Source organism: Bactrocera oleae, chromosome 3, assembly GCF_042242935.1.
Source record: "Bactrocera oleae isolate idBacOlea1 chromosome 3, idBacOlea1, whole genome shotgun sequence".
In the NCBI taxonomy this organism is placed as follows: Eukaryota; Metazoa; Arthropoda; class Insecta; order Diptera; family Tephritidae; genus Bactrocera; species Bactrocera oleae.
Genome location: NC_091537.1, coordinates 86995190 through 87019942, shown reverse-complemented (window position 1 = coordinate 87019942; position 24753 = coordinate 86995190). Strand labels below are relative to the sequence as shown.

The 24753-nt window shown below is 31.2% G+C and overlaps 1 protein-coding gene and 1 long non-coding RNA gene across 3 annotated transcripts in view; one reads left to right on the top strand and one right to left on the bottom strand.

The window, feature by feature from the left end:
* Nucleotides 1–23520, top strand: part of LOC106616255 (carbohydrate sulfotransferase 4) — a 69977-nt gene extending 46457 nt beyond the window's left edge. For both annotated transcript variants that reach the window (XM_014232840.3, XM_070107128.1), the window contains exons 2-4: nt 16668–16847; nt 17940–18141; nt 18209–23520. In XM_014232840.3, the coding sequence (XP_014088315.3) occupies nt 16668–16847; nt 17940–18141; nt 18209–18334 (508 nt within the window). In that variant the 3' untranslated portion in view covers nt 18335–23520. The remainder of the gene's footprint in view (nt 1–16667; nt 16848–17939; nt 18142–18208) is intronic.
* Nucleotides 1–24753, bottom strand: part of LOC138856329 (uncharacterized) — a 68478-nt gene that overhangs the window by 43467 nt on the left and 258 nt on the right. The gene's annotated exons all lie outside the window — the stretch shown is intronic.

Below are 24753 nucleotides of genomic sequence, written 5' to 3'. Positions count from 1 at the left end.
AGTTTTTAAAGTACGAATTGCTTAAGCATTCACCGTATTATCCAAATTTGGTTCCCAGCGACTACTACCTCTTTAGAAACCTGAAACAATTGCTTCGTGGAAAGCGTTTTTTGTCGAATAAAGAAGCTATTACAGCCGTAGACGGGTATTTTGCGGAGCTTGCGGAAAGTCATTATAAGGATAGAATAAACTTATTAGATAATCATTAGAATAAGTGTATTGAAGTTAAGGGCGATTATATTGAATGAAAAAATATATTTCCTACCAAAAACAGTATTTTTTTAATTACAAGCGCAGAAACCTTTCAACAAACCTGTATGTCGTATTTTATATCGACAAAACAAGTACCGTTTTCGCACATGTTCCCATCTCTTATAACAATTTACTATCTGATGTCAGGACACTACGAAAATTATGCAAAAGCTGACATTTTTGGCCGAGCACATATCACCCTTTACTTACTGCACATTCATAAGCTTTGCATTGGACCATTAAATCATTGAGGAAGTAAATGCGCTATTTTAGTCTACTTAGTTTGTGATGCCTTTTGGCTAGATTGTGTGTCCATTTAAAGAGGCTGAAATTGCTAAAGCATACAACACTCGACTTTCGAGTGTGTATAAAGCTTATAGTTGAATTATTTATTGGCAGCACTTGAGTCTAAAAGGAGCATTGCACTAATGATGTATTTGCGTTGGTTGGTATGGTGTGGCATGCTCACGGGCTCACAGGATGTGGCTGAAAATGCGGCATGAGTTCTAAACACATCATATGTGCTATGTATATACTATATATGCATAAGTAAAACTGCAATGGGCTCTAGATATATCTAGATACAAACGTATGTTCAGCTAAATGTTACAGATTATGTGTGTGGGCAGTGCCACACAGAACTTACTGCTGGCATCCTTATACTCGTATATATCTACTTATGTATACACATATACGAGTTAATGCACGACAGCTCGCCTGTGGCATGATTTGTTGGCAATTCAACGCAAATCTTCATTAATATCAAAGTAAGTCAATTTCCGTACAAGTTCCTCTACTGTCAACCACAATGCAGTGTCAGTGCCAACCTCAAAATGCGTTAAAATGAAAGCTTTTCAACATTAATGAACATGAAGCCAAGGGAAACCACAAAGAGAGCAGTGAGTTTGATGTATGCTGCCTTTCACTTTGCTCGCGCAGCTTTAGTGTAAGTCCACTGATTTAGTTTCTTGACAGTTATGAATAGCAGGAAAATGCTCGTGTGCATGCCCGGTTGTGGCAAAGTGTACGCTTATGACATACATAGAAGTACAATACAGAATCAAAGTATTAGCATCTAATTATTGTAGAATTTGTAGGTATTGTGAACTGATTTTTCTTTAATAACAGCGGAACGTTTCAACATTGTGGTTATTAATTCACCAGCACAGGGCTTATTTTAGTAATTAATAATATTGATTGCCTTTTTATCATACAGTGTAGTTGTAAATTTTATAACAACAATGGAAGCTAAATCAATCTTTTGATGTTTCTTAATCGATTTGGTCTTTTCTTTCAAAACTTTTCGAGGTGAAAATTTTCTATTTTTTCGAATATGTATCACTTGTTGTAAAACGAGCACGATTGGCCAATATTAACCGATGCGATCAACAGTGGCCTGGTATCAACCTCATTCTCGCTTCTACGCGTTATGTTAGAATAGAGATGATTCAAGACTTTTGGTCTTTTCAAAAAAAATGTGGGCGATGAACCCCAGTCAGGCAATTTATTTAAGCAAACTTTTTTTTATCAGTTCAGTGGTAGCTTAAAACATGCTATACTCTTATCATCAAGTATATATATTTTTTACAGGAGTGATTCTACATGGGATTTCGAGACTGAAATTATTTCGGTTTCAAATTTGTCTCAAACTAATTGATTTGCAGTTGGCAAAATTCAGGGTAGAAGTCACGATGCTAACATATTGGCTTTATATTTGTCGCTTTATTACTAAATCATCAAATAATATAGAATGTTCCTTACCAACTCTTTTAACTGAAATTAAAAAGGATTAATTTAAGTTGAAAATAATTTCATTTTATTTTAGAGAAAACAAATTTATAATCATAGAATTGAAAGACACACTGAAAAATTATTTAACCTGTATATAAATGATCAGCGTGACGAATTGAGTCGATTTATCCATTCCGTCTGTCTGTCCTTTTAATCCCGCAATTTTTGAGATATCGACCTAATTTTTTGCACACTTTCTTTGTTTTCCAAGAAGCTGCTCATTTGTCGAAATTTACTATTTCGGATCATTAAAAGATATAGCTGGCACACAAACCGATGGATTAAAATTAAGTCCTTGTATTAAAAACTTTTTTATCTGACGAGATATCGAAACTTGTTTTATTATTGCCCAACTCAAAGCTGGAATCGGAGTAATATAGCAAAGCAGTTGCTATGCAGACGGACCGATGAAAATCAAGTCCTTGTATATATGAAAAACATTTTTTTGACAATATATCTTTACGCAATTTGGCTTAGATTATTGCTGAAAGCAAGCCTACTTGTACAACGAATTGTTCAGATCGGACCATTATAGTATATAGCTGCCATAAAAATTGGCCGATCAAAATCAAGATGAACCTCTTTTTATACATTTGTATGTTTATAAGAAATGCACCTGTCAAAGGTTTTATAGTTTCAGTGCAGCCGAATATATTAATATTTTTTTTGTTTACATTAAATTTTTAAAACCTCCATAACCCGATATATGTTTATATATCATTCTGGCCCCGTAAGATTTTAGGCGTCCACGAATTACTAAGGATTTTCTGAGATGTTTTTGCATGGCAGAAATGCATTTAAAGTGGTTTAAAATAAAATATACAGTTGGTACATTTGTTTTGAATCATATAAACCAACACCTTTAGTAAATTGAAAATTAACGACCTCTTTTGTGACAGTATCCCATTTAATGACTAACTTTAGAGATAATATGCAAATATATACAATTTCACATTATTGAATAATACCGTTGCAACGTTTTTGTCAGCCACAGATTGCACTAATTTTGTTATTTTATTTTGTGTGTGTGTAATTTCAACGTTAATTCAAACTATATATTATACATTGTCACAACTTTCAGTGTTTCATTTTAAATTTATCTCTACACTTAAGACCGAGTTTCCATAAACTTGTCACACTCTTACAGATTTAAATACTTTTATCGTTTTGCTGGAAGAGATTTAAAAACCAAACGATTGTAAATATATTTAGTGCACGAAAGTGTAGTCCGGCACAGATTGCTTGCGAAAAAATGCAGCAACAACATTTTGGCAACTACCTTGGCCTGCGCATGACAGGCGACAGAGACATTAAATGCAGTTAAAAACTCCCGAAAATTGCTGATTGCCACAGTTAAAACTTGAATGTCGCATTTTCAACTTGTTTTTGTTGTTTGTCGCCAAAATGCAACTCGCTTACAATTACGTTTGTGATCGCACATCTTTATAACTGTGTGTATGCTTATTAGGGTGGTTTTTACATGTAAATTTTATAACATATTTCATTATGTCTATATACCAGCACCTAATTCAATAAATATGTAGTGATAACTGCCTTCGATTTGCCAAGATTTGGAGAGTAGCGAATCGAACAAACTACACCTGTTTTTCATACAAACTGGTAACACTTACGGTGCGTTAACATGTCCTCTTATGCATGACCAATTGTCTGCGCTTCATGTTTTTTGAAAAAAATATTATAGTAACACTGAGCTTCGAGCGCTGTCCGTTCGTTGTTTTTTCTATCTACAATTATATTTGTATACCCTGAATAGTGTATATTAAGTTTGTTACGGAGTTTGTAGCACCCAGAAAGAAACGTTGGAAACCCTATAAATACATAGGTACGTCTGGCTGAGCTTTGTCGATTTAGCCATGTCAGTCTGTCTGTCGGTATATACCATCAGTTTTTGATATATCGAACTGAAGTTTTCCACACGTTCTTTGCTCCACAAGAAGCTGCACATTCGCCGGAACCACCGATATCGGACCACAATAGCATATAACTGACATACTAACCGAACGATCGGAATAAAGTGCTTTTATGGATGCTATTTCATTTGACGAGATATCTTCACGAAATTAGACATGGATTTTTGCCTAAGGCAATGGTGCAATCTCCGAAGAAATGGTTCAGATCAGATCACTATAGCATATAGCTGACATACAAACTGACCGATCTGAATATAGTGCTTGTATGGAAAACCTTTCATTTGACAAGATATCTTTACAAAATTTGTTATAAATTTTTGTCCAAGGCAACGCTATAATCTCTAAACAAATTGTACAGATTGCACCAATATAGCATATAGCTGCTATAAAAACTGACCTATCAAAGTTGGTGTAAGGAATCTTGTGTATTTGTGAAGGATACTATAGTTTCGATGCAGCCAAAGTTAACGTTTATTCTTGTTTTGGTCTTTTTTTTCTACCACTCTAATAATATATATGCATTCACGTGTTCCAAATTTATTGATTTTGCCAAGCAAATGCCAACCCACTTGCATCTGTACACCAAACATCGGCGACATAAAGCAATTTATTGCATTTGTGGCATTTATACGCACGAAAGCAACGATACTGCTGCTGATGTGTGTGTGTGTGTGTTCATGCCTCCGCCAACACAATAACCAACTGACTTAATTCCATTGCAACAGGAGTAAAGTAAAAGTCAAAGCGAATGCATATTTATATAGCCAGCCTATTGCTCGGGTGCGTCGGTCGTTGCTGTTTTGCAGTGCTTTCGTAACGTTGCTCCTTGTTGTTGTTGTTGTAAGCTGTGTGCAAATGTATTTAGCGTTCGTTGCCGTTGTTGAATGTAAATTTTTCGACACTTTTCGCTGAAATTTGATTATGTTTTACTGACACGCGTGTATACAAAATCACGCTTTTCAACTTTTACTACACAGAATTGTTGATATTCGTGTGCATAAGTTTACTCAAAGGCATTGTCAGACTGATATTTTACGATGTGTCCCTTCACTATCTCAGCTGTTTTATGTTAATATTAAATTGAAAGGGTGGTCGTCGTATTATTTCACGTATATATATGTACAAGTACAATATATATATGTATATGCATGTCTTTATGTATGTATGTTATTATAATAAAAGCTGTCAATAATAGTGATGCTCACGGTCATGTTTATTCTTTGCGAATATTAATTTTATTTTTCAAATATTTAAGATCTTTTATTATACAAGTTTAATGCCTGCTACACATTTATTTTATCTGAATTCTGGTATTTAATTTTAATTTTTGTAAATACAAATGTTGCTCATACGTACTGTCAACCGCTTTTAATTTTCTTCCGAAATATTGATGGATTGTGGGAGAATTTATTTCATATCAGCAAGGAGAGGGTTCACTGATCAAATATTACTCAGCTCGTATATGCTGGCAACAATGCACATAAATATTTGTAATATGTTTATGTACAGATTTACAAAAATATTTTAATCTACAAATGTTGTCAAAAACTCTTCAGAAATCTAAACAGGGAGAATTTAGATAAAACAAAAACTTTTTTAAAGCTTAAACGCTTTTAATTTATGTAGCGAGTAAAGAAAAGTTCAGTGCCTCCCTTTTTGGATTATTTAAATTGCATTCACCCTGCAGTTATATATTTTTTTTAAGTGACTATAAAATGTATTATATTTTGTAGTTTATGCTTATATTTTTACACTTTCTATCTATATTTTTATACCCTGAACAGAGTGTATAAAGTTTGCCACGACTTTTGTAACACACAAAAGTAAACGTCGGACGCCCTATAAAATGTATGATATATACAATATAAATAATTAGTGTGACAAGCTAAGTCCATTTAGCTGTGTCCGTTGTCTGTCAGTCTGTATATACGCGAACTAGTCCCTTAGTTTTTGAGATATTGATCTGAAATTTTGCACACGCCTCTTGTCGAAATTTTTATATTATATAGCATTATAGCATATAGCAAAATATGTAGTAAAACAACTTGCGATTTTTTATGTGGCATAATATTTTCTAAGTGATTCAAATAGGCGTATAAACCAATTAATCGAAAACATAGTGAACTCTCAAATTGTTTCAAGTTTTTTGTATATATTATATATTTTGATTATTATGAATTTATTTTTAATTATACTCTTTAAAGTTAGAATGCCCTTTTGCTTTCAGTATCATAAAATCTGTGATACTGTCTTCTTCGCATCTAACAGACAGCTTGCATATTTTTAGATACTTTCATAAATCTGTATGCTTAGTCTAAAGTCTACATATGTAAATATGAACATTGCCATCCAGACTATCGTTGACCCCATTACCATAAGGCATTTGCAGTTAAATCCAAGAAAAGCTGTTTTATTTAATTGTGCCATGTACCACATAGAAAAATTAATGTTTCTCTAAGCTGATAATAGATGTCGAATGCATTGTAAAAACATTATTACACATAATTATGCACTGTTGACTTAAAATTACAGCTGTTCTGATATAATACCTACATATTAATATGTAGATACATATCTATATATAATATTAGCAGTAGAAACTATCAGCTGTACTTAAATAGGTTTAGAGGCAAATTACAAAATTAACGTAGACTTTCTGATAATTAGCACATTACTTTTATAATCATAATCACAAATACAATACATAATAGGTCTAGAAAAAAAATCCATTGCTTTTGCTTTAAATTAAAGTTTTTATTTAGCATAGTTAGAATTATCCCATTTAGACCAAATATGCAACGTTTTGTTCCATAGCTTGTTGCCATTTTTAAAGTCATTTCAAGTTTACACTCATATAGAAACCTTCGTTCCTATGGGTAAACAACTGGGGCCGTACATCTCTAAGAACTTCTGGCGAGTAAGTAACTATCGCTGTACGTAACCTGACAATTTCTTTTCTATTGGCCAAAGATGGTCCCTTTGCAGATTATTTCCTTCAGTCGTTCCAATTTTAGATATTACAGGTCCGAATTACCATAAGTGTTTCGCTGTATGCAAGCAGCTCATACTCATAGTTCAGAACGGAATTGACGAAAATTGCTTAGGATTGGCTGTTATAATATCAGGAGTATAAAACTATGCACATTTCAGCTGCTTGATTTGCATTTTCGCCTTTATGGAAGTAAAATAGTAAAATATGGTGTCTGGTATGAATAGTGTCCATTATTGACGTGTACTCAAACACTACTGACTCAAACCATCACAAAATTGTCTGAAAGGTTTTTTTAGTACAAAATCTTATCTTTCTAACGCCATATAGGGTAACCTGGTCGCTCTAACACTACGCGAGGTATAGATTAGAGCCATCTATTACAATAGAAAAATAATGGATGTCTTTTTATTGAATGAAATAGATATTTTACCTCTTCTAAGATACTTTTTGGTAATAAGTCATAAAGAAGAAAATAAATTAAATATTTTAAGCCAAAAAAGAAGACGCGAGAAAAGAAAAATTGCAAAATAATGAAATGTCTTTAAACGTCAATATTCAATACTTGTGAAAAAACAATAATAAAAAACACCATTAATCGCAACTGTTTGATATTTGAAGGCAAATACTTGTTTGCTATTGAGATTCTGCGTAATCACTGCCAATAAGTGGTATTATTTAGCATCGATACCACTCCTTGACAGAAAATTAATGAGCTCTTCAATAGCTTATAAAAACAAAATAAAAAAGCTTGAATGCAATGTTCGTAAAAAATATATACAACATTGCTATTTAATAGATATTGTTTTATTTTTTGTGTACAGCGTAAAATATTAAATATTTTATGGTAGGAAGGTCGTGAGTGCACTCGTGATATGCAATAGATACTTACGTCATAAAATGGTTGACTAAGAAGCCCTTTTGTTAGTTTGAAAAGAAAAAACAAAGTTTGGTCGAAGTTTTTTTTGCAAGTATATCTAAAGTACTTTATTTTATTAAGTTTTATATTTAATCCATTCACTGGTAGCAAACCCTGCATTTGTCAGCAAATACTTCGAAAGCTGTAATACGTAACCTTTCGAGGTACGCACCAATTATCATTAAAATTAGTATTATATTTTGGGATATTGTGCGATGGATTTGGATACGTTTATGTATTGTTGCATTGCCGTAAATTTCATATAAATTCATACATGATATAAGATGTACATATGTTAAGATTTGCAAACCGAACTGTGCAACGATCCATGCATTAATACAACCTTGCATAATGTATGTCCGCAAACTTATATTTCCATTTAAAAATAGAAATTACATTAGTGAAGGGAGGTTTATTTCACGGTATATGCACCAAAATGGGGGCTTGTCAATATGAGCTCATGATTGACAGTGACATTTTGGTGTCATTTATTCAAATATCTTCTTCTTACTATATTAACATAAGCGCTTTGTTGAAATGTTCAGCTTGTTTTAATTAAACTTACATATACATACATACTTGTACATCGTCTACCAATAGGGATGACGTGATTTTGACAGCTCGTGGCGGCCATGTTTGTTTACGGTTTTGTGTAAAATTTTGTCACTGTGTTCAGTAAGGTGTGTCATTACATCATGTCACGTTTCACTTTGGTCCAACGCTTGGAAACTGTCCGAGATTATTACACAAATTAAAAATTTTCGGAAAATCTGGAAATCCAAAAAATCATCTTTTCAGATGGCTTCGTCAACAAACAAAATTGTCGCTGTTACGATGCGTCAAGTCCTCGTGTGGCTCAGGCAACGCAATTGCATCTCCAAAAATTAACCGTTAGTTGCGAATTGCCGTATAGCGGCATCATCGGACCTTATTTCTTTCGACATGAGGCAGGAAATGCCGTTACTGTCAGTAGTGAACGTTAAACGTTAACACGATGTTGGCCGACTTTTTTTTCCGGAATTTGAGGAAATCGACGCGGATGATCTCTATTTCGAAAAAGACGTGCACACATTGCGTGTAATTTCGAGAAATGGCCAGTCAAATGGCCACCAAGATCATGTGCTTCAACGCCTCCAGATTATTTTCTCTGGGGGTATGTTAAATCAAAGGCTTACGTCAATCAACCTGCAACGCTTCAGGAGCTTGAAGACAACATTCCGCGAACTAAAGCCGCTTTTATTGGAACGCTTTTATTGGAGATTTCAATTTATATTTGTTTTTGGTTTTAAAGAGCTCCATAAAGCGTACATTTGATCGAGTTTCTATTACTATTTTGTTGTTTAGCTAGATTAAATATGACGTAATTCCAAGTTTCCCCACATGCGAATGAAAAGTGGAAATATAGAATGACAAAGTATTTTCACTCATTCTTTCACGACTTCACTTTCAAAGCTTTTTATCTGCCAAACGTGCTTTAAAAATAATAAGAGATTGGAACTGTCGTGATCACTATTTCATTATCACGACTTTTAAAATTGAAAACAATATTTATTGAAGCAAAAATGCATGCAGATTATTGATAATACTTTTCGATTTACGGTCGCTGGTATTTGAAAATATGCGTGCACATATTTTGCACACACTATATGTATAGTCTGATCATTTTATTTATGCGTATGTATTTATACACTAACTGTTTACATTGAAAATCTGCAATATTTGTATGTACACTACGCAATAATTAAAACTGAAAACTAACATCGAATGCGTGGGAAATATTTCATTATTTATAATGATTTATACATAAATATGAAGGACGGATGATGACAAGTAGCATAATTTAATGAAGAGAGAAAAGCGAACTGGTAACTATACATTTGCTGACATCGATTCGATAAGCGTTGGAGAGTAGCGAATCGAACAAACTATACCAGATGTTCAAACAAATAAACAGCACTTGTGTTGCAACCCTGCGCTAACACGTCCTTTGACGCATGCGCATTTATGCTGCGCTTCTTTCTTTGGGGGAAAGGGGGCTTTTCGACGACAAAAAATCATTTTAGAAACCTCTTAATTTCGAGCTTTATGTTTTCTTTAAGCAAATACAATTTATTTCAATTACAGTCTTACATTTTTGGAAATAAATATTAAACATTTATGTATTTTCATTTTTAAAAGAATTTTATCATATGCACTATTCATAATAGTAAAACTGTTCCAAGGCTAAGATTTGTTAAACCAAGCTTAACAGCGTTGCAGATAGTGATTACACTACTTTATCGAGATATTCTCATACTCTTTTGTATCAATTCAACTCGATAACTATGTTGTTGCTTTCACATGCAAATTTTTTGACAATAGAGTAGCGAGCAAAGGTAGCAGGCAGAGAAATGGCGGATCGAAGATAGCAAATATAGTGTTATAAAAATTAAGAATTATTTTTACATTTTTTGAGAGTACGCATTTGATATTCAATTTCATGGCAAACTATGTAATATTAAAACAGAACGAGTCTTTCAAATATGACACTTCGCGCAACTAAACATTGTTTTCGAAATAATAACCACAATCCTTCTTTTGTCTCAGCTATCAACAGTGAGACAAAATTTGTTCGTCGCAGCTCACAATATTTAAAACCAAGCTCTTTAGATAAAATCGTACAAATAAAATATTTTTACACTTTAATAAATTAATGTAGTATTTGATTCAAAAATGTGTGTTGCTAATAATTCTTCCAAGCATTATTTGAATTAAATTTTCATTTCCATGCACTCCGCCTTTCAGACAAAAATTCCCACGCATTCGTTGTGAGTTGTTTTCAGCTCAAATTGTTTCGTATTATATGCATACATACACAATGCATTTTAATATTTCATAAGTAAAGATATGCGACCGATTTTCGTTTGCCATATATTATGTATTTGTGAGTAGCGAAATATGAATGCGTTTTACTTACACAAATATTTCTATATTTTCATGAATAAAAATGTGTAGAATTATCAGTTAATGTACTTTTTGTTTTGTTGTGCATTTTTGTGGCGAGAATAATTTTTCAGATAAATTCATGCATAGGTACATACATACATACATACAAAATATATTCCATATGTGGTTACAAAAAAGTGAATTCTGATTATATCAAATAGCAATTACACGGCGATATGGAATTTGGGTGTTCATAAACATTTACCATATACAAAACTTAAATTGTATTATTTGAGATGTAAAATAATGAAAATTTTGTTTTGAAATTTGTACTCGGTAAGTCGTGGTGCAAAGAATTTGGTACTGTATACTATTTAGTAGAAAAAAATGTATATACTTAATTCGGTGCACATTCTACATAATTTTATCAAGAATTCAATTTGCTCATTGTTACTGTGAACGGATTCATACAGATTTCCCATGAGAATTTTTATATCCTGAGTAGGGGATATTAAGTTTGACACGAAGTTTGTAATACCCAAAAAGAAACGTCAGAAACAACATAAAAATATATATATAAATGATCAGCGTGACGAGCTGAGTCAATTTAGATATGTCCGCGAACTAGTCTCCCAGTTTTTAAGATATAGTTGCGAAATTTTGTGCACGTATTTTTCTACCCAATGGTCAATGGTCGAAACCGCCAATATCGGATCATATAGCTACATATACATATGTACAAACTGCCCGATCAAAATTAGTTTTTTTATGGGGAACTTTTTTATTTGACAAGATATCTTCACGAAATTGGACATGGATTATCGTACAAGGCAACGCTACAAACCTCTCTCTTGCACTGTCTGTATTATAAAGTATTTCATAATCGAGAGTAAAATTCTCTTTGAAGCCAGATAATGGTTGCCGTTTGTGCAGATTCTTAATAAATATCATATATTATATACTATATAACAAAATATACATAATTATATATGAAGTAGTATGCTCGAAATACTTTAATAAAATAGTATAACATAATTCCGCAAATTCCAAAAATTCGGCTCAGTTAAGGAATTACGTCAAAACAGACGACTGTCCATCAAGTCAAATCTACCATATACATATTCTCCCAATACCCTTCTCTTCTAACAAGAGGCGACTCTTATTTGTTAATGCGTGCTGTATATAAAAACCAGAGTCGCTTTATCACTTATTTCCGCTACTTGTTTGCTGTGTGATACTATTTTTAAGTAAATAATAAGCAGTATTTTTATATTTCACGCTGAAAAAGTCAATAACCGCCTGATAGTAAATTTTTGTGCGCTGGAACCTTAAAACCCGATATTAAGTATAGACTTTCAGGTCATTCTTCTGAGCCATGATTCAGCAGTTCAACAAAGCGAAATAGAAAAGAAGTACGAAAGGGCAAAGTTCGAGCGTTTTATACTTTAGCAAGAATCAAAGCAGGGAAAATACCTTCAGGTGTTAGGAAAGCTTTTTATTTAAAAATGTTGTGAAATAATTCAGCATTGATTATTCGACAAAATCGTAAATTTATTACAATCAAATTTAATATTTTAATGAGTTATATTACAGGTTACACCCTCACTTAGTTTTATTACTATATTTTAACTCGCGCCAGCTAAAATTATATTATAATCATCTTCAACTGAGATCTATGGGATATAAACTCAACTGAAGAATCTAAATTTAGTATAATGATTTGATGTGAAAATGACAACCGGAGGATGGCAATTCATTATATGTGAAATATAGACCAATTTTCTTCATATTTCCACACAATTTTTAAGAGAATTGGTTAATTTAATTTTATTAAAGTATTACACATTTGTCAGGTGGAAAATCGGAAATTAATTTACATGCTAATTTGAACGATATGTTCGGCATAAGGTTTGTTAGAATAATTAAAATTATCATATGTAGTATTTGGGACTTGAGGTAATTCGTAGACTAAATTCACATATTTTCGGCCTTAAACTACAGTAATATTCCAATATTAATTGTACGTTGAACTATAGTATATTCAATATTAATCAGTTAATTTTGCTAAGATATCTTACATATTTACTGATATACAGTCAAACCTGAGTAAGAGAGAAATGGGTAAACGAGAAAACTCTATAAGTGAGAATAACCTGACCTGAGACCCGAACTTTAACCTCTCAAAAACCTCTAGGAGTGAGAAACAAAAACCTCTATAATGTATGACTCAGTCTTTTTTTTCAGGAATCAGGAACTATGTTGTCTTCTTGTAATTCAAAGAAATAATATTTAACTGTATTAACTTATTTTTCATGCTCACTGCAGTTCATAAATATCATTTGCAACGAACAGTACAGTTCTATCAACAACTTATATGGTCTAAACGAAAAATCAACATGTTGTTGTTAAGTGATAAACTGAACATTATAAATGCTTTGACTCGAGAAAATCATGGTGTGAAATACTAAGTGAATTGGAATTACCGGATTACTAATTGGATTACCGGAATTTACCTATTATAAAATTTAAAGACTCCATAAAGTCCCTGTGCTCCGAGGATTATTGCTCTAGAACATTAGTGAGAAACCTCTATAAGCGAGAAAAAAACATGGTCCCTTAAAGTCTCTCTTAACCAGGTTTGACTGTATCTGTCATGAGGCCAACCGGAAGCTTGAAAATTCTGTTATTAGTTATATGGGGCTAGGGCAAGTTTCCACCCGATTTTACACATTTTAGACACAAAAATTAACCATTATAAAAAAAATGCCTCCACTTAATTTTATTAACACAGATAACATACAATATTGTCCGATATATGCGGTATAAAGTAAACCGGAAGTTCGAAAATATTTCGATAAGGTATATGAGCACTAAGGGAAGTATTGACCCGATTCAATACATTTTTGATCTTATCAGAAAGAAACTCTCATCGAATTGCAATAATACCCATATTTTACAGATTGACCGTTATTTCCGGTAAAAAGTTAGCACCAGCCACTGGTATCCCCTTATTCGGTAAATGGGGACTTGAACAGTTGTCCGATTTTGACAATTTTTAGACTTAAGATGGTATTGAGGTATGAGGTAGGCACTATTTGTACAGAGTTTTTGTTCCGATATATTCTTTGGTGCTTGATTTCTATACTGAAAAGTGTAGGAAGCATATGGAATTTAAAATTGTGGTATATGGAAAGTATGCAGAGTTGTAGTCCGATTTCACACCGTAACATAGGATTGTAAGAATAATGTTATGTACCGAATTTGGTTGAAATTCGTCCAGTAGGTCGCGAGATATGTGATTTTACATAAATGTGGGCCAATTTTGACCCCTTGTCCTACGAAGCTCTCCTGTACCATCTCGAGTGTAAAATTTATTGTCCCTGGCGCATTTAGTTATTCATTTTTCGCACTTTAGTAGATTTGAACAAAACCGTTATATGAGGGCGGACGTCGTCATGATCCGATTTCACCTATTTCCACGCTGTAGGCAGAGGTGTTGAAAGGATTTGTTTTATGCCACGATCACTTTTTAAAAATTTTCAAACAGCAGGTGCCCTGGCCTTTGCAATAGTTTTAGGTAATACAAACAACCGTTAAGTGAACAAAACGATTATATTCTGTAGCAACTGTTGCAAGAGTATAAAAAATAATATTAAAATATTTCAATATTAATTATTTCGCATAACTATGTGCGAGTATATGCTCCATATTGAATAAATATTTATGCATAAATATGTATCTACAAACTTCACATTTATTGTTCAGAGCTAAGCAGCTGTTGCTCGGTAAATAGCATAAAATAACCTAATAAAGATAGATACATAAATAAAATGTATAGCAAGCAGTACTAAGTACTATATTAGTAATTGAATTTTTATGTTTCTTGAGACAATATTTGTGTGTTGACTTTTAGTTTTTATCAACATTGTAACACCTGTCTCAATGTCGATCGAAATTTTTTATCGCGATCATTTTATTGACATGTTATGTCATTTACATTGTGGAATAAAGTATGAGTGATTACTACGGACAGCTGGCAAGTTTTGATTAGATGGGGTTTTATCTAAAAAATTTAGCCAAAGTTGTACAGTTTTTGTTCGTAAAAGTACCAGCTGCGAATTAAAATATAGAATTTTTTCATCTGTGGGGGATCAATCAAAATGCATTATGGTTAAGATAATAGAAACGCATGCCTTGCAAAGCCACAATGGTATTGCTGTTGAACTCGACGGCGAAATGTTTGGAAGGATGGAAATGAGGAATTAAAAAAAAAAATTAAAATTACAATATGTAAAAATGTAGTTTTAATTTTTTTAAAACTTATAATATTTGTTCATGTTGATCTATGTATTTGCTCGGCTAAAGGTCATGTTTTGAAACCTGTGAACCAGGTTTATTTTGATAATACACAGTAAAATTTTTGAGGAAAAAAATTAAATATTTTTCGTGTTACACGCGATCTCCGACGGTGCTAAAAAAAAATGGCATCGACTGCTGCATTGATTCCGGCCTTCAACGTGGATGAAAGCTAAAAAAAAAATTATCTTTGATGACCTACGTTCTACAAGAAAAAAAAGTTGAATCTTACCCAACATTTTGGTCGTTTTTAAATTACATAACAGAGTAATCACTCAAGCAAATTTGAAAATTGTAGTTTTGAGCAAAAGGCGCTTAAAGACAAACTGATGAAGCTGTTTGAACCAAGCAGCGACACTTTAGAAGGCTGTAACAAGGGTTGCGAAATTTTTAATTCAAATTTAAAATTTAGTTTTAAATCCCGATGTTGAAATTAAGATAAATTTTGATTTTTAATTTCTAACCTAAGACGTTTGGGATTAAAAATTAAAAATTTAATTTTTTTGATTTAAATGAAGTATTTAAACGCGAAACAGTGTTAATTTTAAAATAATTTTTTTTTGTATTTCTTAATTATATGCTTGGGATTGAAATATTTTATTTTTCGATCCGGAAGTTGGAAAAAATACGTTTTTAATCCGGTATCCGGTAAAAATTTAATTTTAAACCGTTATAGAATAGAGTAAAATAGAATTAGTTTCAAGCATGCACCGCGACCTAAGGCCGTTATGCCCTCCACCCAGTCAGTATCCTGCTGGGTGCTATTGAGGTGATGTGACCCATATTCGAATACCACGATCCAAAGGCCTTTATCCTGTGTGTACAGGCTGCTGTGCAGTCTAGCAACAGGTGCTCGGGAGTTCCGGTCCGGTATGTTTGATTTAAAAATTTTTGTTTTCAATTCGGAAGTTAGGATTAACATTTTTTTTATTTTGTAATTTTATTAAACATTTTTTCAAATGTTTATTTAATTCTTTTTCAATGCAATATTTGCAACCCTAGCTGTAACTAAAAACTATTTCAGATATCGGTTTTAATAAATATATATTTTTTTTAATTTCACACTAAATGTACCCCTTAATACAGTTTAGTATGGTATATAGGGGTTTTCGATTTTATAAAATCTTCAAATACTACTGCAGCACTTGTGCATAAAGTGAAACTGAAATCAATATCAGCGATTACCAATGTAAGCAAAAAAACTACACATCTCATGCTGGAGAATTTTCACTCAGTTACCCATTATGGCAGTTACGACCAGCATGCGCTTCAAATGATTGACTTTACACTCCTTATTCGCATTTGAATTATTGCTATTTGGCTATGAGTGCAATTGGTAATGACTGCTAGAGCTTTATTTGGCTTTAACCAATATTTTTATTTAGTGACTTGAGTTGTCTTCACATTTTCTACGTCATTTTCACTCTTTTGCGCAAGCACTCATACATTGTCAAATTTTATGTGTAGTTTACTAATTGTTTACTTATTCTACGCTTTTTTTCAGCTTGAATGTGCGAATGATACTGCTGGTGCGCGATCCACGGGGCACAATGCAATCGCGCAAACATCGCGATTGGTGTGCCGGCAACAGGGATTGCGAGAATCCGCATTACGTCTGCCAAGATCTAGTTGACGATTATCATGCAGCTGTGGAACTACTCAAGGAGCATCCATCACGCTTCAGGTAAGAGAATATTCGTATAAATTGTATAGTATAGATTCTATAGCAATCAAAGAACAATTCTTCAGAACAATTTCATGGAAATCAGAAATGTTAGTTACCAACAACGAAATGCAACTTATCGCAGATAAATGAGCGCATAGCATATAATATCATACAAGCCATCAAAAGAAATTCAAAGCTATTACTTGCAGATTTTCAAATATTCAATTGTATTCTCAAAGTAAAAAAAGCTACTTATAAAAATCCGACAGTCGCACAGAGTCCATTAGTCGGATCCTACCTGAAGCGCCCTGAACGGATAATGTTTTTATCATCTGATCAAAATTATCCCAGACTAGTCCATTTAAACTGCGCGCGAAAATTTAATGCATAATGCACACAATTTTTGAACTCCGATTTTTTCATTAAAAAAAAATACCAGTGTCCTTAAAATTTCGTGTTTCCAATGAAATCACAGCTACGGAATAGTGGAAACTATTGCAGAAGTGTTTTGAAGAGTCAACTTTATTACTATTTGAGCAGCACAAAGCATTCAATGAAGGTCGTAAAGTCATCGATAACGTGCCTCATGAGAATCGTCCAAGCACCCACCACTCTTAATGACGATAACATTGAAAAAGTTAAGGAAACAGTGCTTGAAGTTTGTTGTGTTGGCATCAGAGAAATAACAGAGGATCTCAACATCACTTATGGATCGACTCAACACATTCTGGTTAATGTTTTGGGTATGCAGCGTGTCGATGCAAGGCCTGAATCTCTTGCAAAAACGGTGCCGTAACCGACAAAAACAAATTTGCTGAAAGCTCTGAAGACCATCAAAAGCAAAGACTTGCATTAAAATACATGAAAATGTAGTTTTTTTTTGTTAGTCCGGGTCAAACTTGATCAGTTTGTAGTTTGGTACTGATTTCTGAGTGAAAATACTATTTTTGTTATTTACAAACACGAAAAAAAATTTTATTTAAATAAGAAACGTTGGATTTCACTATTTTAGGGAAATATTATTTATAATAAATTTAATTTTATTAATGTTTATTAATGAGAGCATATTGACTAAATAAAAAATTAATAATATTCCATTTCATATTTTAGAACACTACGTTATGAGGATCTTTCACTAAATACCTACGACATGACACAAGAGGTGCTACAATTCTATGGACTACCGTTCGATCCGTTGGTTGAAGAATTTCTAGACACGCATACAAAAGTAAATATCGGTGGGGTTAGCTCAACCTATCGAGACTCGAAATCGGCACCATTTCATTGGAAGCAAGATCTGCGGCCGGACGAGGTATTTACAATTATATAATAAATAAATGTGTATATAGAGTACACAAGCCTATAAATATCCATTATAGATCCAGTATATACAAAACAACTGCGAAGAGGCCATGCAACTGTGGGGTTATCGTAAAATCGACAACTTTACCAACTTCCAACAAGCAACATTTGATCCAATCGAATTGCCGCCACCCTTCTCGTGAAGTGGTCTCATTCAAGGTTGAGTGAATGTTGCAATTATGTAACGTATACACAATTTTACAACAAACCTAAATCGTTTGTCTCCTAATCTCTATTTGTATCTAACTCGCTTATATTATGTTTTTTATACCATTTTGTTGTGATATATCGAAGAAGTTAAATATTAAAAACAAAGAAGAAGATAACGAACAATGTTACTATGCTAATGCGAAAAAATACGACAGCAGCATAAGACACACAGAGAGAGAGAGAGAGAACATGTATTTGTAATTATTAAAGCGTATTTAGTAATAAGTAATATATATTAAACATATTTGTAAGACGAGTTCGTTTAGCGCAAAAGCAATTTGGAAGTGCGGGTCGTGAAATGTGTGCTTCAACACACAGGCTGAATGAGTGAAATAACGTATCCCAAGTCCGCCCAGGCCCACACCAACAACAACAACACACACACACATACATACACACAAACTTATCCATACGACATGAAAACGTATCAGCAGTACAGCACTGTAGTAATTTAATTATGTAGTTTAATATTATATAAGTATTATGTTCGCATACTTAAAACGAAACAAAACAAAACTCGAATTAAATAATTTTGAAAAATTATATGCATACTACAATACTTAAAATAACACGCGTAGATATTTTTACACTGCATAGTTTTAGGCGTTGTGCATTTTTTGCAAACAGTTAAAATCACTAGGCATACAAACACATACACCCTAGACACATACATACATACATATGTAATTATGTAATTAATTAGTTAAATAATTTTAAAAATTTTACGCATTCATTAACGGTGATGACATTTAATATAGTTTTAACTAAGCAGTAGATTATATTTATAATATTTATATGCATAGTACGCATAAATTCAAGTTATTTCAAAGCACACAAAAACAAAAAGCAACAAATTATTATAATACTAAACTTAAATATGAGTTTAGAAGCAAACAAATATTGCTATTTGTTAGTAGTTGAAAAATATTGCTTTCGAAAAGCGTAAAAAATTAAAAAAATGCATTTTTGTTAGTGTAGAAATAAAAATATTGAAATGAGAAAAGTGCGAAGCGTGCATAATTATCCAAATTATAAAAAAAGCAAATATGAAAATCGTTAAAACATTTGTCACATATCGTTAACTTAGTAATATAGTACATACAGTGACGAGCTAAAAAAAATCGCAGCTAAGCAGCAACGTTGCAAATTTTTAAATAAAAAATTTGATTTAAAAATTTTTATTTCAATTTGTTATTAAAAATTTTAAATTAAATTTTTAGTCCAAAATCAATATTAAAAATTGATAAAATATAAATCGTTTGAATGTTACCGAACACTGCTCTAAAGTATTGAATATGGTCAAACACGAAGTACTGAAGCACGAAAAATATAATTCAAAAACAATTTTTTAACTTTTTAATTACAAAATTGGAATTGAAATTATTTTTATTTTTCAATCCGATATTTGGAATTAACAAATTATTTTTAATTTTTCAATCGAATATTTTAGATTAGATTATTTGAAAATTATATTTTATTATTTAATTATTACAAAATAATAAAAAATATTCAAATGTTAAATTAAATATTTTTTAATGAATTATTTGCAATCCTGCTGCTAATTTATTATTTTTCAAATATTTTGTATTCTTTAAGTTATAAGTTAAAATTGAACACAGTTTTGCTAATATATTTTTAAAAGCATCAAATAACACACCGAATTTTGTTTTTGGCGACAAAGGCGCGAACGCTATTAATATTTCTTTTTTGAGGAGATATATCTTCTCGCAAGTCGAATAAACGCGTTTTTTTTTTGTGATTATTATTTTTATTTTTTTTTTGTTTGAAGTGGCATTTTATTTTATTAATAAATAAACTAATGTACAGCATTTAAAGAATTTTATAATTGGCAATTAATTTTAAAAAATTTTTAGACCTTAGATCTCGTAGCCCATCTCCAGGAGGCGCTGCGAAAAAAGATGTCTGGCAACGAGGAATATTTCTCTACTTAAATTTAATTAAAATCCAAAAAACAACAAAATCTATTATTATCATAGTTGAATACAGGTAAAGATCGAAGGACTAGGCAAAATTGTAATTTTGGACAAAATGACGGTTTCCAAAAAAAAAAGTCGTTTTTATCTTTGATCGATTTTTTCTATTTCTTCGATCATTACCTGAAAAATATACATACATAGGTTAACGGTCGTGTGAAAATTTCAAGTTGATCGGTCTAGTCGTTTCGGAGAAATTTTACTCATTGACTCTGAAAGTGTTTCAAGAAAAATGCTTATAGATCACCTTCAAATTTTCTAACTATATTTTTAAATATATGTACAATACATTCAAATAATAGTCGGTTTTTTGAAATTCACAAGTGGATATTACCGCTAAAATATGCTTTCTGAACCGATTATACTTTAAATAAGGTAGTTTACTTAAAAAATTATATTAGGCATTTTATAAGCATACAGGCAGGAATGCGCATTATTATTTTTTCGGTATTTATAAGCAGATGGTTTCAGACCTGGCTTGCAGCGAATAATTGTCACGAATTTATTTATAAATTAAGATATTTTTTAAAACTTTATGCCGTGAGATCTCTTCTCCTGTCGGTTCGCTGATTTAACGAAGATGACACGACCATATAATCGTATCTCAGTATGGTCGCGCGTCAGTAAAGCTCGTCACTGTTACAAGAGCAGGTTTTGACATTTTTTTCTTTTAAGCAAGTAAGCAATTAGCCTACTTTAACTACTACTTTTTAAAAAATAAAACATGCATGCTGAATATTAAAAAAAAAATAAATAAAAAAATTCTATAATTTGAGCGCAGAAAAATTCCACATTCTAATTCTACTAAATATATTATATAAAAGTTAACGAAACGTGACTTTTGGATAAACTATGCTTTGCTAGTTGAATTTAGAAAACAAAATATTATTAAAATAAAAATTAATTAAAAAGAGGAAACTAAGTCGAAGAAGTACTAAACCATTTGTTGCTATATAATTTTAAACTGGATCAAACAACTTAAAAAGTGAAAACAAATTGCTAAGCAATATTGATGTAATTTTATGATATCTAAAATATTAAAAAATCTCGTAGTATATAAAATTTAAACAAATAACTTCGATAAGCATTTATGTTTAATTTTAAATAGACAAAAAATATATACAACAACAATGACTAAACTGTATATTATTTTTTGGTGCAATAATTTTAATATATGTATTAGAAATGTAAACTACCTATTTGTTTGTTAGAACAACAGCAAAGAAGGCGTTGCATGGGCATAAAATGTTATTAGCGAAAAAATATAAAATTATTATTTTTTATATTTATTAAATTAAAAGATTAAAAAATAAAATTGTTGTTTTATTTTTGTGACTGATTACAGAAAAAATTAAATAATTTTAATATTTACTTTTTGCAATTAAACTACTCACAAACAGGTTGCCAATTTTGTTCTTCTAAAATTTTGGTTTAAAAATATGTTTTTTTTCGGCTTTTAATTCCGATTTTGGCATTAAAATTAAATTTTCAATTTTTAATTTAAGTTGTTGCGCTAAAAATTAAAATTAAAATTTTTAATTCTGATTTGGGATTAAAAAATTAAATTTTAAATTTTCGAAAATGCTTGTGGTTGAAAATTTCATTTTCTAATTAAATAATAAAAATTTTTCATTTCATTTCAAAACCTAATTATCTTGGATTAAAAATTGAGAAAGTATTTTTTAATTTAAAAATTTGGAGTAACGAATTGAAAAATCATTTTTGAAATTAAAAGCTGCAATGAAAAATGATAAAAAAGACAGATTTACATATTTCTAACTAAAACACTATAATTAAGACTAATTGAATATAAATTAGACAAAAGGAGCTGAACTTTGTTGGTATTATATTATTGTAAAAATAAGCTTTTCCCTGAGAAAAATAACCAAAATGAACACGAACTACGCAAACGCGAAAAAATGTTAATTATAAAACAAAAATATTTTTTAAATTACTAATTATATAAGCAGGGCATTAAAAGAAAAATTATTTTTTTTAGTTTAGGTTTAAAAATAACAAATTTAAAAGAAACAAATTTTTATTCCGATTTTGGGGACTACATTTTTTTCTCTCCGGTATTTGGGATTACAATTTTTTTCAATCCGGCGATTGGTATTAAAAATTTACAATTTTTTAAATTAAGATTTTCGAGATTACACCAGAATAATTCAAATGTTAATTCAATTATTTTTTAAATGCATTATTGGTAACACTGCTCAAGACGCAAGTAGCTGAGTGAAATTCGGGAAGAATCGAACTAAACCTAATTTTTTTTAAGTCTAATTTGAAACAAAGAAACAAATATAGGTATAATGTCCTAGAATTTCAACTAATAGAACATCTAAAGCAAAAATTTAATTTCTCTTTTATGCGAGAGACAAGTTGAAATAAACAACAATAAATTGGATTTGTGGAAATGACTTACAGTAGTTCGATCCTTGACCCTATGGAAGAACTGTTAGTAATCTAACAAGAAATCAGTTGGACACTATTATAAACTTTTTGCAAACGCAACAATAGTCCGCAAATTTCAGTAATAACTTCTGCAGAATTTTCGAACTAAATTAAATTGTTGTGTAAATTTGGTATTCAAAAAAATATTTGAAAAATAAGAAATTAATTGATACTAATGTTGTTTTTTGTATTTAGAAAAATTAATTAATATTTATATTTTTTTATATACACGTTTTTGTTTGAAATAAAATAAAATTTTATGTACATATTAAGATAATTCTTGAAATTGTATTATAAATTAAATATTCACACTTAATTAAAAATGATAATGCGAATATGAATAAATGGAACCGAAGTTGTAAAATATAGTGCTGAAACACTTAATAAATTATTTCCATTATTATAATTGTTCATGCATAGCATACGATTATGCAGCAAGCAAAATCAAATGTAATGAAAATTTAACAAAGCAATTCCAAGTACATACGACTATAGTACATATAAATCGAGAAAACAAAAAATTGAATTGGAAATATTGCGCAATAAAGTAGCAAGCATAGGTAAGCATAATTAGCAATTCAAATTTATAAAAAAAAAAATATAAAGTGTGCATAAAAAGAATGCATGCAATTTCAAATAAACAGATACATACTTATGTATAAAATATTTTATTACGTCTTTCAATACCTTTTCAGGTCAGTTTTAAAACAGCGATTTCTTCCGAGATTGCATCACTGCCTTAAACAATAAGCCATGTTCCCACGACAGTCGGATCTAAGTAACCGGAACGGACCCGGACCAAATGAAAAAGTGGTCCGATCTGAACAATTTCTTTGAATATTGTAGCATTGCGTTGAACAAAAGGCTACGCCCAATTTCGTGAAAATATATTGTCATATAAAAAAGACAAGAAGTTGATCGGTCAGTTTGTATGGCAGCGACGTTTGCGTTAGGGTGCTACAAATTCCGTGGCAAATTTAATATATCACTTTCAGGACATAAAAATCAACGTGACTTAGATGGAGTTTAATTGATTATGGATAAATTTTAATTCTTAGAACTAACATTACTAAACACTCGAAATTATAAAGATAGCAGGGTTGAGAAACGAGAAACGATAACTAACAGTTTTAGGCTGATTAAAAAAGTAAATTATTTGGCGTTAAGCCAAATGAATGATAGTATTTGGGCTTAGGAAGGCACTTATACAAGGATTTGCAAATTTCGAACACAGTTTAAGGGACAACCACTTGATAATCCACTTGTGAATTTCAAAAAATCGATATTTTTTTGCATATATGGTGTATCGAATGGCCATATACTTGAGATTTTTCTCCAAAGAAAATTGTGGTGGGCCCAAGCAGTTGCGGAGATATATGAGCGTATTTGTAGCATTTTTTAACTTAGTGTTATCGGCTCCCAAAACTTTAAACCCGTTTTTTCGAAATGCTGTCCTCAGAGTCGGTGAGAAAAAGTTTTCCAAAATGACCGATCGATTTTAAATCTTCCCTGGATACTCATACAGATATTATATTAGTCAGGTAATTATCGAAGCAATAATATTTTTGATAATTGTATTGATTTTTGAAGCCACTCTGAGTATACATTTTTTCACAAAAAAAAAAAATTTTTTTTTGGAAATCAGCCTGTTTGTCAAAAATCTAAATTTTGGCTAGTGCTTCGATCAATACGGTTACTGGATCAAGGGGAATAAAATTTTTTCAAAATGAATCATTATGTAAATGTACATTTTTTTATGATTATTTAAATAAAATGGCTCTTCAAAAAAAGAATTCACAAAAAAATGCGATTTTTTTTTGACTCGGAAATGAATATAGGGTATACTGAATTTCAATAGATTATGAAAAAAATTTATATATGGTTTTAAATAAAATATAACTAAA